Source organism: Dysidea avara, chromosome 6 (assembly GCF_963678975.1).
Source record: "Dysidea avara chromosome 6, odDysAvar1.4, whole genome shotgun sequence".
Lineage (NCBI taxonomy): Eukaryota > Metazoa > Porifera > Demospongiae > Dictyoceratida > Dysideidae > Dysidea > Dysidea avara.
In genome coordinates this window covers 16,447,625-16,464,234 of record NC_089277.1, presented here as the reverse complement: position 1 = coordinate 16,464,234, position 16,610 = coordinate 16,447,625, and the positions used below count along the sequence as shown (strand labels likewise).

At 38.4% G+C, this 16,610-nt stretch overlaps 2 protein-coding genes across 9 annotated transcripts in view; one reads left to right on the top strand and one right to left on the bottom strand.

The window, feature by feature from the left end:
- Positions 1–16,610, top strand: part of LOC136257382 (centrosomal protein of 162 kDa-like) — an 80,185-nt gene that overhangs the window by 55,311 nt on the left and 8,264 nt on the right. For 3 of the 8 annotated variants that reach the window (XR_010701941.1, XM_066050565.1, XM_066050560.1), the window contains exon 1: positions 9,600–9,753. The exons of 1 other annotated variant lie outside the window; for it this stretch is intronic. The gene's annotated coding sequence lies outside the window, so the exon portion shown is untranslated. Of the gene's footprint in view, positions 1–9,599; positions 9,754–10,196; positions 11,361–11,901; positions 12,533–16,610 lie in introns of those variants that run through there. 4 more of the 8 variants (XR_010701942.1, XM_066050562.1, XM_066050563.1 and 1 more) reach the window with 4 other exon arrangements.
- On the bottom strand, positions 6,698–9,605 carry LOC136257377 (probable serine/threonine-protein kinase roco4). The gene is made up of 3 exons (XM_066050553.1): positions 8,512–9,605; positions 8,360–8,455; positions 6,698–7,949 (listed from the first exon to the last, which is right to left on the bottom strand). Exons 1-3 carry the CDS (start codon positions 9,544–9,546, stop codon positions 6,957–6,959), a joined length of 2,124 nt encoding a protein of 707 aa, XP_065906625.1. The 5' UTR covers positions 9,547–9,605; the 3' UTR covers positions 6,698–6,956.

Sequence of the window (16,610 nt, the reverse complement as noted above, 5' to 3'; positions counted from 1 at the left end):
CTTACTAAAAGTACACTCCATAGAAACATCTAAAACCTACTAAGGATGATCTGTGGAGAAAGAAACAGTGTAGTAATACTGCATGTACATGTAGTTATATACCAGATTGATACTACTTGCATTATTATATTTAAAGTCTTTGTATACCACCTGTATTGTACAAAAAAATGTGGTGATAAGTTACCATCATTGTGGTAGCTGTAATTTAGAATATTTCTTACTAAGCATATAGCCATTCACAGGTTCAAAGACAGCAATGGTCCAAACCCGTTCTAGCAACTACGATTAGTAAGTAATTTGGGAGTACTGCAGTATTAGAAACTGGTACAAATACTTTAAACTGATAAAACATGGTAGTACATACCTTATTAAACGTACGCCCCATAGAAACATCTAAAACCTACTAAGGATGATCTGTGGAGAAAGAAAGAGTATAGTAATACTGCATGTGCATGTAGTTATATACCAGATTGATACCAGATTGATACCAGTTGCATAATTATATCTAAAGTCTTTGTATACCACCTGTATTTTACAACAAAATGTGGTGATAAGTTACCATCATTGTGGTAGCTGTAATTTAGAATATTTCTTACTAAGCATATAGCCATTCACAGGTTCAAAGACAGCAATGGTCCAAACCCGTTCTAGCAACTACGTTTAGTAAGTAATTTGGAAGTACTGTATTAGAATCTATATATTAATGGTACAAAAACTTTAAACTGATAAAACATGGTAGAACATACCTTATTAAAAGTACGCTCCATAGAAACATCTAAAACCTACTAAGGATGATCTGTGGAGAAAGAAACAGTGTAGTAATATTGCATGTACATGTAGTTATATACCAGATTGATACCAGTTGCATAATTATATCTAAAGTCTTTGTATACCACCTGTATTTTACAACAAAATGTGGTGATACTAAGCTTGGGTGATACGTTACCATCATTGTGGTAGCTATAATTTAGAATATTTCTTACTAAGCATATAGCCATTCACAGGTTCAAAGACAGCAGTGGTCCAAACCCATTCTAGCAACTAAGTTTAGTAAGTAATTTGGAAGTACAGTAGTAGAAACTATATATATAATGGTACGAAGACTTTAAACTGATAAAACATGGTAGAACATACCTTACTAAAAGTACACCCCTTAGAAACATCTAAAACCTATTAAGGATGATCTGTGGAGAAAGAAAGAGTGTAGTAATACTGCATGTACATGTAGTTATATACCAGTGCATAATTATATCTAAAGTCTGTATACCACCTGTATTTTATACCAAAATGGGGTGATATGTAAGTTACCATCATTATGGTAGCTCTAGTTTGTGGAATATTTCTTACTAAGCATATAGCCATTCACAGGTTCAAAGACAGCAATGGTCCAAACCCATTCTAGCAATTACCCTTAGTAAGTAATTTCAGAGTATGCTATAATCAATCGAAGAAAATAAAAGTGGTATACACACTTTAAACCAATAAAAACATGGTGTAGAATGTTTGTACCTCAAAGTACATCGATCACTTTGCCTCAATCTTCAATCAACTAGTGGAGAAGTAAATGTATTATACGACACACGTAGTCTCACAAACATTAAAATGCTTAAGTAAACTTTATAGTTTACAGAAGATTTAGCTGACCATATAAGACTGATGACAGATGTTGATGTGTAATTCACTTGCTTGTCAGCATAATAAATTATTGTTAGTTGTTAATAATCAAGATCATTAAGCACAAATACATGAAGGTTTTCATGTGCTATGGCAGTTCTATATATGGCAATAAAAATTTTCATTTTATTAACAGAAGAGAGGTGAGTTAAAAATGATAAAGGAAATACATTCAGTATTAATTCCTCATAGAAGTTGCAGACCTGTGCGTGGATCTCATTAATAGCAGAAAATCCCTTCTATATAGAAGTACTGGTGACATTCCTATGTACGCAATATATTTACTATAGCTATTCAGCTGTGTTTAGACCTAATACCAGCCAGGCCAACATTACTGGATTAAAGTTCATTCAAGCACCTGACATCGATCATCCCTTACCACTGCAATAACTAGGTCCTTAGATAATTGAAACAACACTAGCCTAAAGCTATGTGCACCTTGCAACAATAGCAATAGCTAGCAACTATACACATAAAGGGTCCCATTCTGTCCTCATGCTGATGCTACATGTGAAAATAAAATTAATGTTGTAACAGAGATGTACTTACCATAATGATCTTTAAATTCTGAATTAGAATTGCTCATCAACTCAGCATTGAAACAACTAATTCAAAAAAGTCCATGTATTGAGAGAAAATGGATCTGTGACAAACCTATATCCAATGCTCAGTATCGGGTCTTGTGCATAGTCTCATTTCAGTTGTCTGTGCATAGGTAAAGACCAAAATATAGACGGAATAAATACAGGCAGTATGAATTACGCATTGTAATATATTATATACTAGTATTAGTATTTGTGTTGCAGGTAAAGAAGGCTCAAGGAGCCTGTAAAGCCTGATCTGTACAAAAAGAATTACGCTGCATGGACTTATCTCATTTATTCTTTCTCTCCTCAATATAGTTAAGTCACTAGGTCTAAGTCCTTGTAGGTTAGGCAATCCTAAGGCTGCAGCACATGTTGCTGTCAGACCTTCAGTGCTGGTCACTGTAAAGTGCTAATAATAAATACTTTAGGTTTAAGGAAGAACATCCATCCCTCCTGGAGGAAGACTGAGTGTGGCCCCGACTATAGACATTGGGTGACCTGCAGCTCGAATCCTGGGGTTGGAGGGATTTTTTTCCTTACTTTGGCCCCTTTTCTGTTACACCTTATTCAGTCAGTAAGTTAAGTCACTAGGTCTAAGTCCTTGTAGGTTAGGTAATCCTAAGGCTGCAGCACATGTTGCTGTCAGACCTTCAGTGCTGGTCACTGTAAAGTGCTAATTATATAACCAAGTACTAAGAATAATACGAAACGCGGTTAAAATTACGTAATAAATAAATAAATAAATAATTAAATAAATAAATAAATAATTAATAATTAATGTTTGAGAAAACTACGAGGCCTAGAGACATGAACTAACCGGGGATAGATTCGCCTGTGAATGAAGGCACAAACGTATAATCGTCGCTCCTGTTTGTGCTGATGACTTGACCATACGTGTAATTCTATATAACGCCCAGTACCACACCCTTGCTTAATTACTTACATATTGCGCGAAGAAGATTAGTGATGCCCGTGCAGGAGAGCCAGAAGCCACTTGTGTAAACAAGAAGATTACAGAAGCCACTTGTGTAAACAAGAAGATTACAAGTAAGTTTTTATGTTTGTAACATCTCAAGTCTCCATGCCAGCTGCCAGTGGATTCACTGATTCATGTAAATAAACAATACAAGAAAACATTAAACTGATATATGCCACGCTCTTTACAATAAGCTTACAGTTACATATAAAATACAAGTAAACAATTTTGTCTTGTGCAGCTGGCATGGCGAACTTTCTTTGTGTTGGTGTCAGGCAATTCAATACGTGCTTAATCTTTTTTGCCTTCACCTGGCGTAGCTACTAGGCTCTAGTGGCTTGGCTGTCTTCCTTTATCTGGTTCATCTGGCTTGCATACGCCTACAGCATTGTGTAGCTATCTCCTGAAAGTTGTGTATGCATAACTATGGTGTGTCACCCATCACTGTGCCATTGCTACATCACTGATGAACCTTACTTAGCTCTAGTTGATGTTGATATGCATTGGTGTATATTGGCTAATAATTTTTATCTGCATGGTGATGTTGCCTATAATGTATTGCTGCATACAATACTGCAATAATGTATAGTTCTTTCCTGTATGTTTTGTATACATATACTTTGTACACATCACTGTGCCATTTATACCACACCAATGATGTACTGGCACTTAGCTACTGGTGGCCTTTAGTTACGATGCCACTATAGTGTTATATCTGTCACTACTGTGACATATTGAGTTGATTTGGGGATAATGCATTCACCACCTAATAGCCTCACCGGGGGGCTGTCACGTTGGTGTATGTACTTGGTTATATGTGACGCGGTCCTAGTAATAATAATAATAATAATAATAATAATAATATCGAAACTAGCGCACCTAGCCTACACGAGACGCCGGAAAGGATGGTGGTGAAATCAGCAAACCTGTGTTAGTAGGTATAGGTAATCACCAAGCATAGCAGTAAAGTCAAGTTACCTTCCTCGATTTATTCCTGCCACGTAGTCTCGCGTGGCCAGACCCCTTCCGCGCGGTCGCTTATCGATTAGAGATTATAAGCGGCGCGCTTATAATAAGTGGCCGCGCGGAAGTCTGGCCACGCGAGACTATGTTCTCCCGGTGGACCAGTGAAGATGTGGTCACCGAATACGCCCGGATTGTATAGTAAACGCACGTGATCACGAGATAGCAGCGGAAGATTTTGAAAGCCGGTCCAACAGTGAACATGAGGCTCGATGTGAGTTCTACATGTGTCAATTGCTTTCTGAGGTATCGAAACTATGACACAGTGGAAGAGTTGCTGTGTAGCAGTTACGCCGGAAATACAAAACGAGATACCCCACGGCAGTCGCTAGTGATGAGAGAACACCGTAACTGTCGTGCATTGGCATGAGCCAGCGTGGATCAGCTGTTGTACGTTACATATTACTTAAGTCATATCAAAACTTGTGTAAGATATTCCGGATTTCCGAATGGGTTACGCCCGTTTTGTATAAAATAACACCGTCCTCTAAACAAGGCGCCATAACTTCCGCGTACTTCGGTTGACAGACACGAAGTTTGGTTTATCAGATTCCTTGATGAAAGGCGATTCGATTCATGTGTAAGTTTTTTGTGTAGTAACGAAGGGGAAACTAGAAAGGAGCCTTGTACCGCGAAATTTACGTGTTCAGAATGCCCGTAAAAACACGTGTTTTTAAGCATATTTCTATAAACTAACTTGTTTAACAATTTGTACGGTCGGAGTCTTATTAAGCATCCTTCGCTGCGTAGAATGATACCAAATTTAGCGAATTTGGTTAAGAATAACAACTTGTAAATTGGGATTTTCCCGGCGAAATAATTAAATTTTCCAATAGGTTAATGTATATGGAGCGCGTATTATGTCATCATCAGCAGTAAATAACTGTCGCTAGTATGGTGACATTTTCCCATTTGTACGGTTGGAATTGGATAGAGAAATTCAAGGGCTTTCTTTTATTGTTTGTTGTGCTGTAGAAATTTTGTGATTTAAAGGTTGTAAATTAATGTTTTTGTGTGTAGTGTAAAATACTTGATCCAGTCAGGTAATAAAAGATTAATGTGTTGCTTATATTAACTGCTCTTAAACCATTGCAGGCAATGAGCAAGGGATACTTACAGTTTACAGCTGAACAAGCCGACACATGTGGCTGGCTACTTTCGCTGTGGGCGGCAGCGTACAGCCACTTTCGCGAGTCCAAGATGATAGAAAGATTGAACCTACTTAACGATTTTAATTGTGCAAAATTAATGGTTGTACCATCAGTTGACCTCTTCTATAATTAGCAATAATCGTTGTACCCTTATATGGCGAACAATGAATAATGTATTAGCACTATACGACTGTAGACGTCGCGTGTTACGAGGCACGGAACGAGCCTCGTCTAAAGGAGTGGTACCATTACGACAGATACGCCTTTAGACGAAGGATGCAGACGTTCGCGTATACATATCGTCTAGTAAAAAAAGACGACGTTAGATACGTACGTACGCGCCGCGTATCAGGGTAGCTGAAATGCTGTGTCCCCTTTATGTGTTGAGACCCTGGGTGCTTGGGGATCATGTGCACGCTCATTAGTGAGGCAGATAGGTTCCAGGGTATTGGAACAGTCTGGTGATAATAGGGCCACCGATTTTTGATTCAAAAAGTTGCCATTGATATTCAATGTGGCAATGCTGCTTCTGTAATGGCAACAATACCATCATCCCAGGACTGGGCAGAGTTTGCCTCTCTGTCCACTGTTTAAGTGTTTATTCAGTATTGATTTATATTATTATCTTTTTATTAACCAAAAATAATCAGTTAAAAAAAAAGAATAAAGAAGATTCATGTAAATGCTAGATTATTCCTAGATGATGAGTGCTTTGTTTGGTGCTGTTTGGTGCCAAAACCGTTTCAATACGTGCAGCAACTGGCGAGAAGAATGCGTGAACTCATAGATCGTATATTCAAGAATATACGATCTATGGTGAACTCAAATGGAATGCAGACAGACAGACTAGACAGAAGGCTTTTCAGCTTTATATATATAGATAGACTATAAGAAATAGTGGGAATATTAATCAGTAATATAATAGGTAGCCAAAATTATTTACCATATCATGTGATGTGACTGTACTGTGTACTGTCAATATGATTTGTGTGTACCATATATGCATACAGCTAACCCTGGATGAAAATTTTGTGGACAGCCAAGCAACTACAAAAATTACTTCCCTTGAAATTTTTTACAATATATATGGTATGATATTACTGGTGATGTGTTATAGACAAGTTGACATCTGATTCAATGATTGTGTACATAGACCATATGTGGTTATTATTACAAGTTGTGTACAGTTGTGAATGTGTTGTAATTGATCAGTAATATTGTCAGTTCCCTCATAACCTGCTACTATTTCATGTGATATAATAACACCATTGTGTGTACCTTTGTAGTTAACTAACTGATTACTGGTTCTCATGTTTTGTGTACATGTTTAATAATGTAAAATGTTTTATCAAGTACAATAAAAATAACAAAAAATATCAGTGTATGCTTATTAGTGAAAATTATCTACTTATTTTTAGCTAACTAATCACTTGCATGTTTACATGTACCATATACTCAATTCTGAGTCCTGTACATTACAAATAAATAAATAATAGTGGTGCATACAAAGATATGCAGTAGTTATACAATGTTACCCTCTAGTAGTTAGTGTATTAGTTGAGCTTGTCCCAGTTCCACTGTAGTAAGACTGGATGATTTAGCATTAGCCACACTAGTCCCTCCTTTAGTACATCCTCCAATGACTATAATGGCATTGTTGTTGACTGTTGCTATAGCTGTTTCAGATGTAGCTGATGATAATGATGAAATGTTCTTCCATGATTTGCTAGAGTTATCATACATCTTAATATCTGATGTTGGTGTACAACTTCGATCGTATCCACCAACTACCACTGGTGGAGATGAGCTGGGGATTAGGGCTGTATAGTAAGCGGCATCAGTCATTGTAATCCATTTGGTGGGTGTGTCACTGGTTTGTTGTTGGTCACCTGATCTTGTAATATCATCAACAACTATCTTGTAGGTATCTGCGTCACGTATAATGTCAGCATTATTGTAACCCACTATGAGTAAATGATCATCAGTAATAATGGGTGTGAAGGTAGTCATCGGAACAGGAAGATTAATGGACACTTTCTGCCAATTAGAATTGCTCATCCAGTTGAGGACTTCAATATCATCTTGTACTACTAGTGTGTTGTTAACATACTTTACTCCCCCAGCAACAATAATATGCTCCAGGTGAGTAACCACCCCTGGTCTGTACCTAACTGAGAGAAGGTCAGGATAATGAGATGTCCAAGTTTGACTAGTTTCATCAAACGTAGAAACTTTATTAGTCATCATCCCAGTAGCAGACAGGCGTCCACCAATAATAGCTAACTTTCCACCAATGATGTGAGGAACACCATAATGGTGACCTGAGGGAGCTAACTGATCCCAATGGTCAGTGTTGACATCATAGACATATACTTGGTGTTTAGCATCATCAACTGGACTATTCCCACCAGCAACATAGACCTTCTTGTCTTGTACTGTGACAAATGCACCATACATTGGAACAGGAAGATTGGCCAGCTGAGTCCATTTTATGTGGTACCTGCCACTGGTAAGTGCTGGTATTAATGGAGGTGCCTCCTGAGTGGGTAATAATATTTGTAAGTAGCTAAATAACATACAATATCTATTACTTACACATATAGCTGGTAATGGGTACAAAAATCTATTATAAACTGAACTACAAGTTGTTACCATTCTTTGGTGACACTATTTGATGTCAGTAATCTAGTCAACAAAAATTTCACCTCAATAGGTGGCAGGTCATAAGCGAAATGTTTAGAAATTTTAAAGTTGGCTAATTGGCTATAACTGGTTGTAGTGGGTTAGACAGGTGACCATATTACACTGTATTATACCATGATCAGTTGATATTGGTAAATGACAGTGTTTAAGTGTAGTATTGAATGGTTATGGGTTAACATGAGTATAAACTTTATCCTCCACACATGACATTTCCCATAGAGTATGTAATAACATTAGTGACTTACTATTTTCAATTTTGATGTCTTTGTTGTTGGTCCTCCTAAAGTTACTCTGTTAAGTTGACTGGCTACTTGTTGTGTTGGTACACTCCTTGTGGAGGACTAATTAAGATAACAATACCATTTATGGTAATGATAACTAAACAAATAATACCCACCAGCTGTTGGTTCCGCAACTGGTCATTCTCAAATCTTAGCTGTTCACAGTCAGACTTCACCTGTTCAATCTCAATGTTCTTCTGTTCCACTTGTTGGTGTAGAGTGATAAAATCTTGTGGGGACTCCTCCATGTAAACATCCTTGCTCACTTGGATCCTCTCACAGACAGCTGTTATGGTCGGCCTCACAGCAGGATCATCATCCAGACACTCCTCCACCAGTGGCCTCAATACTTCAGCCTCTCCTCTCATTTTGTCCAGGTACTGCTGACGACGCTCAACTTCCAACAAAGCCACCTTTCTTCTGGTCTTGGGGTCAAACTGAACTTGGTCAGTTGGATGAGGCCACTTTTGGTTAAATGTGTGGAGGACTATTCCAGCAAATGAAAACACATCCATGGGAGGACCATACTCTGGGTTCTCCTTCAGTGATTCAGGTGGCATGAAGTCAACAGTTCCTGGAGCTTTAGTCATTGTCTTTCTACTATCAGCCTTTATCACCTTGGCCACTCCAAGATCACTGATCTTTGCCACATGATGTGCCGTCAATAAGATATTATTGGGAGAGAGGTCTCGATGGACGATGGGAGGGTCATGATTGTGAAGGTAGCACAGGCCAAGGGAGACATCATGGACAATTGAAAATTTTATATGAACAGGAATCTTCTCATGTTTATTCACCAGTGAGGTCAAGCTATCCACCATCATCTCCATAACCATTACTGGTAGCCGCATCCTTCCCTGTACACCGCCCGCCCCCACAGTGATATAATAAACACCTAGGAATTGTATGACGTTTGGATGACGTAATGTACTGCATTGACGACACTCCCTCATAAAAGATTCCGCTGTTCGTCTCATTTCCACGTCTCCCACCTCTTCGACCAGGATGGAGTGGATCTCTTTGGCGGCACATATCGTTCCACAATACTTGACCGCGTAAACTCTCCCATAAGCCCCTCGTCCCAGTTCCTTTCGATCTAGTTTGGTAACTCCCTTCAGAACTAGACCTTGAAAATCATCACCGGAAGCCATTTCTCTTGTAAGACAAAAGGTGGGCGTGGCTCACAAATCTTGCGCACGTGCCATCAAAATTTCCAAATAGTGCTCATTGTTTACAGCGTGTGCTGGTGTGTGTTAGCATAAGCTCTCTCAATAATCTATGGCGTTAGAAAGACGGAGAAGAGGTCTTAAGGGATGCAGACAACTGTCAAAGAAGTGGATATTGATACCACAAGCGAAGTAAGTGCAGACTAGTGATCATCGTATTTAGCTCAAAGATTTTCGCTTAGGCTCCTAGGCTATGGGTAAACACCTCGAACAGGCTCTACCTTCTGTGTACACCCTCCAGTGCCTAACTGATAAAGTAGATAATCGTCGAATACTCCGAATAAATTCTGCAGTTCTTGTTTGTTTTGTGTATTAAGGTAAATGCGGGTATTTCCGGACAGCGTACAATTCCGGACACTTTGGTACCTTTATCAAGCTAGCCGAGGAACGAAACAACGGATTGCCTTGAAATTTCTGCTGTGAATAGCTATTCTTATAGGGATTATAAAAATCGAAAAGTGTGTTCTAGTTGATTCATTCTTGGGTGCTATACACGAAGTGTCCGGAATTGTGCGCTGTCCGGAAATACCCGCATTTACCTTATACCATAGATAATATACATTATAACTGTGCAGGCATTTCCCACTTGTAGGGCATGACGAGTCATCAAGTCCCACCCAGTGTACTGTGGGAAACAGGTTAATCTTGTGGGAGCCTGTTAGTAAAGCCAGATATAGGGATTCGCAACAGTGACGTCATTTCCGTAGGAACTAATAGTTTTATGTACGGACAATCCTCGTTACGGGTTTGATGGGTCTTGGTTATGCAAGGTTACAGGCTCAGAATCAGCCTCGCTTCACAAAATATAACTTTTATACAACTCTTCAGTCATTGGGGACTTAGTTGATGCTTAAAAAATTCTTGTACCTTGTCACAATCCTTAGTAATAGCGCCACAAAAACTATTGATGACACGCCTGTGCAACCAAAGTGAAAAAGTTCCGAGACAAACTGGCTGCAAACCACCATGATTTGATAACACTCACTTAATCTAATAGTGAATAGGAAAGTGTCAGGGTAAATTCAAGAAGAAATAAAGTATAGTTGGTGAGATATCGCCACTCAAAGTCCCTACCCGTAACGAGGATTGTCCGTAGTGATGTCACTGTTGCGAATCCCTATACTATATTATCTCTAGTAAAGCCAAGTCAGTACTAAACAGTCAAAAGTCACACCAGTGGGTGATTTTTAAGGTCATGTCAAATCAAATACCCCACCATTCCCCAATGTATGCCCAGGAAGGGGTAGTGGGGCTTGGGTGCATTATAGCTTCCTTGCCATGCCTGTACTAGCTATGCTTTTCACACATCAGTACATTTTCAAATCATTATATTTACCTGGTCACAGACATAGTAAACTGCATAAGCATAGTCTCTGCTGCTGACTCTGCACTTTGGCTAGCAAGAAAAGCCCAGGTGATTTTTGGACTCAATCTGGATATGTACAAGGCCTAGCCTATGGCCTAATCTAGCAGTCTGACACTGCTAAGATTACAGGAATTTACCAAATGTTGGACTTTATGACACACTAACACATGAGCTGACATGCTTACAAGACTTTCTGTACAGTATGCAAGAAAATCTGGTAAAGTATGGAATAATGAAATGTTTTAGTGCTGGCAGTAAGCAGATGCAGACTGTGGATAGGAAGATTTATTTGGAGTTAGATCCTACAGTACTTATTCATCCAGTGAAGTTCTTGTTTGAATGTCATACAGTATGTTAAAATGTGGCTCATAGGGTAAGTCTCGTACCCAGTCGGGCTTGCATAGATGCGCAAACGCCGTCTGGTGACATTGCTCGAGTTTCTTGGGCCTGGAAGTGCAATCCAGCAAAAATATTGGCTGGCCATTCAGAATCGAGGGGTTGCATAATTGTTTAAAACAGTGAATAGCCATTAAAAACCATTCAAAAATGGCTAGGTATATCAGAATGGGGAATTTACTAGATGCGATCTCTTCATTTATCGTATTAGTAGAGGATAGCATTTCATTTCTGGTGAAGTGTCGAGAGTCATGGTTCTCGGTCTTATAAGGTGAGATCAGAAAACATAACTTGACAACAAATGTCTTAAACAACCTAGGTGAATAACTTCTAATAAACGACCTTAAATCAACTGCTTTTTGTCTACTTCCAATACATTCGTGTGATTGTCAGCTCTTTGATTCTGATTAGCCAACCAATTTTTTGGCTGGAACATACTTCTTGGCCCAAGAAACTCAAGCAATATCACCAGATAGTGTTTGTACATTAGTGTGAGCCCAGCTGGGTACAAGATTATTACTGTATTGTGTATATTACCAATCTTCCAAATATGGCCCATAGGGTGAACCAGTAAGCAGGTATTAACAGCTGACACTGACATGTTCAGTGATTGTAAACACAGCCAGCTGTTGTTAATGACATGCTAGACTTATGTGGTAGTCAGTTTTTGTATGGCAGCTAATGCCATAGTCTAGCCCCACCCACTATGTTAAGTAGGATCTGGTGGCTTATGCTACATTTTTTCAGTGTTATAAAGTGAGGTCTGAACAAGAAATACACTAATTACTTTTTTTATTAATCTTCTGGTGCCGAGGGTTACTGTAGTTTGTGCAACTGTGCAAATTTGTTGTTACCGCTTTAACTGCTGGGTACTTCGTTCATATTTTTTTTAAAAGGTGCCATTTGGCTTCTTTTGATGAGTGTAACAAATGAAACATGTGGATTGTTCCACAAGCACTTTATTCAAAAGTTATGGCAATATTTGCTGTTGGTCTTGGCCTTACTTGCACGCTTCTTGATGAACTCTCAATGTGCAAAAGTTATAGCAATAAATTCAATGCAACCATAGTAGTGTATTACATCTTCTGATACTCCACTAATTCAGACAAGGGATCAACAAACTGGAGAAAACCAGGGACAAGATTTCAAGTGAGATTTCAAAATTTCCATGCATAAGATGTATTATAGCTAGTCCAGATTTTATCAGTGATCTACAACAGGCTTCTTGCAGGTCCCTCAGGTTTAGACTAAAAGCTTCTTGGCTCTTTAAGTTAACAAGCCTTTGCACATCACGTGGTCGGTAACCCTATATATGGTAAAAAGTGTGCTATAAATGTATGCCCCGAAGGGGGTAATGGGTCTTAATATTGATAGTTGCATTATAGCTTCCTTGCCATGCTTGTACTAGCTGTGCTTTTTGTATTTCAGTACACTTTCAAGCCATTATATTTACCTGGTCACAGACACATATAAGCATTGTCTCTGCTGCTGACTCTGTACCTTAGCTAGCAAGAAAAGTCCGGATGGTTTTTGGACTCAATCTGGATATGTACAAGACCTAGCCTATGGCCTAACCTAGCAGTCTGGCACTGCTAAGATTACAGGAATTTACCAAATGTTGGATTTTTACTAACTTTATGGTACAGTGACATGTGAGCTGATACAGTTAAAAGATTTTTCACTGAGCCTGTACAGTATGTGAGAAAAACTGCTAAAATATGGAATAATGAATGTTTTAGTGCTGACAGTAAACAGATGCGGGCAGTGGATGGGAAAGTTTATTTGGAGTTAGTGAAGTTCTTGTTTGAATATCACACAGTATGGTAAAATATGGCTTGTAGGGTAAACCAGTATGTAGTTACTGTATTAGTCTCATGCCCAGTTGGTTCATGCTAATGTACAAATACCATCTGATGACATTGCTCAAGTGTCTTGGTCCTGGAAGTACAATCCAGTCAAAGTATTGGCTGGCCAGTCAGAATTGAGGGGTTGCATAAACATTTAAAACAGTGAAAACCATTCAAAAATGGCTAGGAATTTTAGAATGGGGAGTTTCTCTTCATTTATCATCTTGGTAGAGAATAGCATTTCATTTCAGGTGAAGCAGAGCCGTGATTCTCAGTCTTATAAGGTGAGATTGGAAAACACAACTAGATAACAAAAATTGTAAACAACCTAGGTGAATAGCTTCTAATATAAAAGAATCAACTGTTTTTTGTCTACTTCCAATACACTTGTGACTCTTCGATTCTGATTGGCCAACCATGCAATATTTTGGCTGGAACATACTTCTGGGCCCAAGCAACTCAAGCAATATCACCAGATGGTGTTTGTGCGTTAGTGTGAGCCCAGCTGGGTACCAATCTTCCAAATATGTCCCATAGGGTGAACCAGTAAGCAGGTATTAACAGCTAACAATGACATGTTCAGTGATTGTAAACACAGCCAGCTGTTGTTAATAACATGCTAGACTTATGTGGTAGTCAGTTTTTGTATGGCAGCTAATGCCATAGTCTAGCCCCACCCACTATGTTAGGTAGGATCTGGTGACTTATGCTGCATTTTTTCGATGAGTGGGGTCTGAACAAGAAATACACTAATTACTTTTTAAACCAGGCACGCGCCCACAGCTGGCCGAAGGAAGGCCAGCTGTGGGCACGCGCCTGGTTTACTGAAATTGTTTTTGTAAAAATGCGTGTGTACCTACCTACCTATGTTTGTTTGTCCGTACGCACCCACGTGACCAAAAACGTTTAAAATGATAAAAAGCAGCCAGGATGTAAGAATTGAAAACTAAATTAATAAACTTCCACACACATAAACTTTGTTCTGAGGTGGTTTCTTCTCAGCGGTCTGAAATACGGGTATGGCGACTCTTCATTTGAACGATCTTCTCTTTCAGTTTTATAGATGTTTAACAACTTTAAAACAACAATGAAGGCCTCTTAAGTTACCAGAGATAGCGTATCCTTCGGGTTGAATGGGGGCGTTACCCGTACTTACGCAAATGAAAATGAAGGGCAGCCTGGAGGCTTTCTCTATACAATTCGCACAAGCAAACATGATAGACACACTAAAACAGTTGAGAAAATACTTCTGTGCGTAATTCATGGTCTAAAGTGGTTTGTTATAGTTAGGCCATACCTATTTGAAAAGTTGTTGCTCGGATTTATTTTACAACAAAATGGGTCAATCGGTAGGAAAAATATGATAAAATTTTAAAAAATTGTAAAAAGCTAGCTAACTATAATATTATTTTTAGATATGTACATGTTGATTACAAGGCATATAATAGATCAGTAAGTCACATCAAAGCTGTATGTAGACCTATCAAATACATCACTATTAAAAACGGATAAACATAGCTATAGTAGTCCAATGAGCACTGCACTGATGCTATCATAGTTTTTCTTCGCCAGGGGTGAGGAACATGCTGGTTTTACATTTACAGGTAGCTAGCATTATATTTGAGATCAAAATTGTACCAACTGACAGTATCTCGATCTATTGCAACAATTTTAGGGTGCTAATTTTTCTTTTCTTTTCTTGATTAAAATCTTTGCAAAATTGGTTTGGTCGAGTCCAAGCAACAACTTTTCAAATAGGTATGGCCTTACGTTTCCTTAGCAATGCATAGCAACGTAATTACCGGATTACAAAATAATTCATGAATTACGAAGTACGCTAAATTACAGTATTTACAATTCTAATTATCTATCTGAATTAATAATAATAGTTACTTAGTTTATCTGTACAAACACATACCTTAAGACGTGAAACTTTATATCCTGGGGGTATTCCCCTAGAATGGCATCCATGTCTGTTGTATGCTTCAGGGTTATTCTAGGATTTCTCCTTTGGGGGAATGAGGATGACTATGTATGATAGCTGGCTACACTTGTTCAAGTTCACAACTGTGTAAAACATTTGAAATAGTTGCCGGACTACTATAGTCAAGTTGTGTGCTTAGTCATTTAAGGATGTGTCATGAGTGTTGATTTTGAGTTTTTGTTATTGGAGAATCCTATGGTTTACTATGGATATATGTGGCCAGATGAAGTATACATGAAGTATAGTCCCACACAACCCTTGTGTATTTGGTGATTGGAAACATTTTCATTTCATCACATCATCTCTACTAGTCTGAATGGTGAACATTTTAATATTACATACATCAGCAATACTGACATTTGCAGTAGTGATTGAACCACCTAGCACCTGCATGAGGCATGAGCGTAGGCTTTTGATCATAACTGCAATAGGCTGAACTTTACACCATGCTAACCACAATGCTATGCTGTCATTCCTACACCACATGATTTGAACAGAGATGCAAACCTCAGTACTTAATGATACTCAATCTCTACATGAAACCGCAACCAAGTATGTACCCAAAAGGTTTAATTTTAAAACTGTGTTACTGGCAGGATTTGAATCAAGCATTTTAAAATCTTGTGAATCTCAATATGTTTGAAGTCCCTGAAATTGTGCAAAACATCTCTCAGATAGCAAAGAGTATTCAAATTTACAGAATAGACTGAGTGGACAATTTGCTGTATTAATGCTGTGAGGAAGATGTGACTTCCCTTATCATGTGTACCGGAACTGACCAAATATATATTATACATATGGTGTTATTTCAATGAAATTAACTCCGTGCAAGTCATCTAGCCATACCTTTTTTAGATTACTATGCACATTTGTACAACAACTCTGGTTTATCCTGCTTATGAGAAATTTCAAGCTATAGTCTTTTGCAAGTGCCTGCATTGATGTCACCACATTTTTGATGTTTCACACATAATTTTAATATGCTTACTTCGTTAACTAAAACCATCACACTTCCTGTTCAAACATCAGTGTACCAAGATAAACATCTTGCAGCAGGAAAAAAAATGTTTGGTGTTCATTGGGAATTTGATAGTGTGACAGTATAGCAGAATGTTAGCTCAGTTTCTAGCTAAAACAGCTTGAGCTTTTTCTATTTGCTAGATGCTATCTAGTGTTGCTATGATCTGGAAATGTGCATGATTATCAATAGCGACTCCAGGAATTTTGATGACAGGTTTCAAAATTTTCCATTGCATCCACAGGGGGGTCTGGGGGCATGCTTCCCAGAAAATTATGTACCCTCAGGCTAGTAACAATTATCTCCAAGATAATCTTTAAAGCCAACATTTTAAACATTTTAGGAATTGATTGATATAGACTGCTGGTACAGAATCAG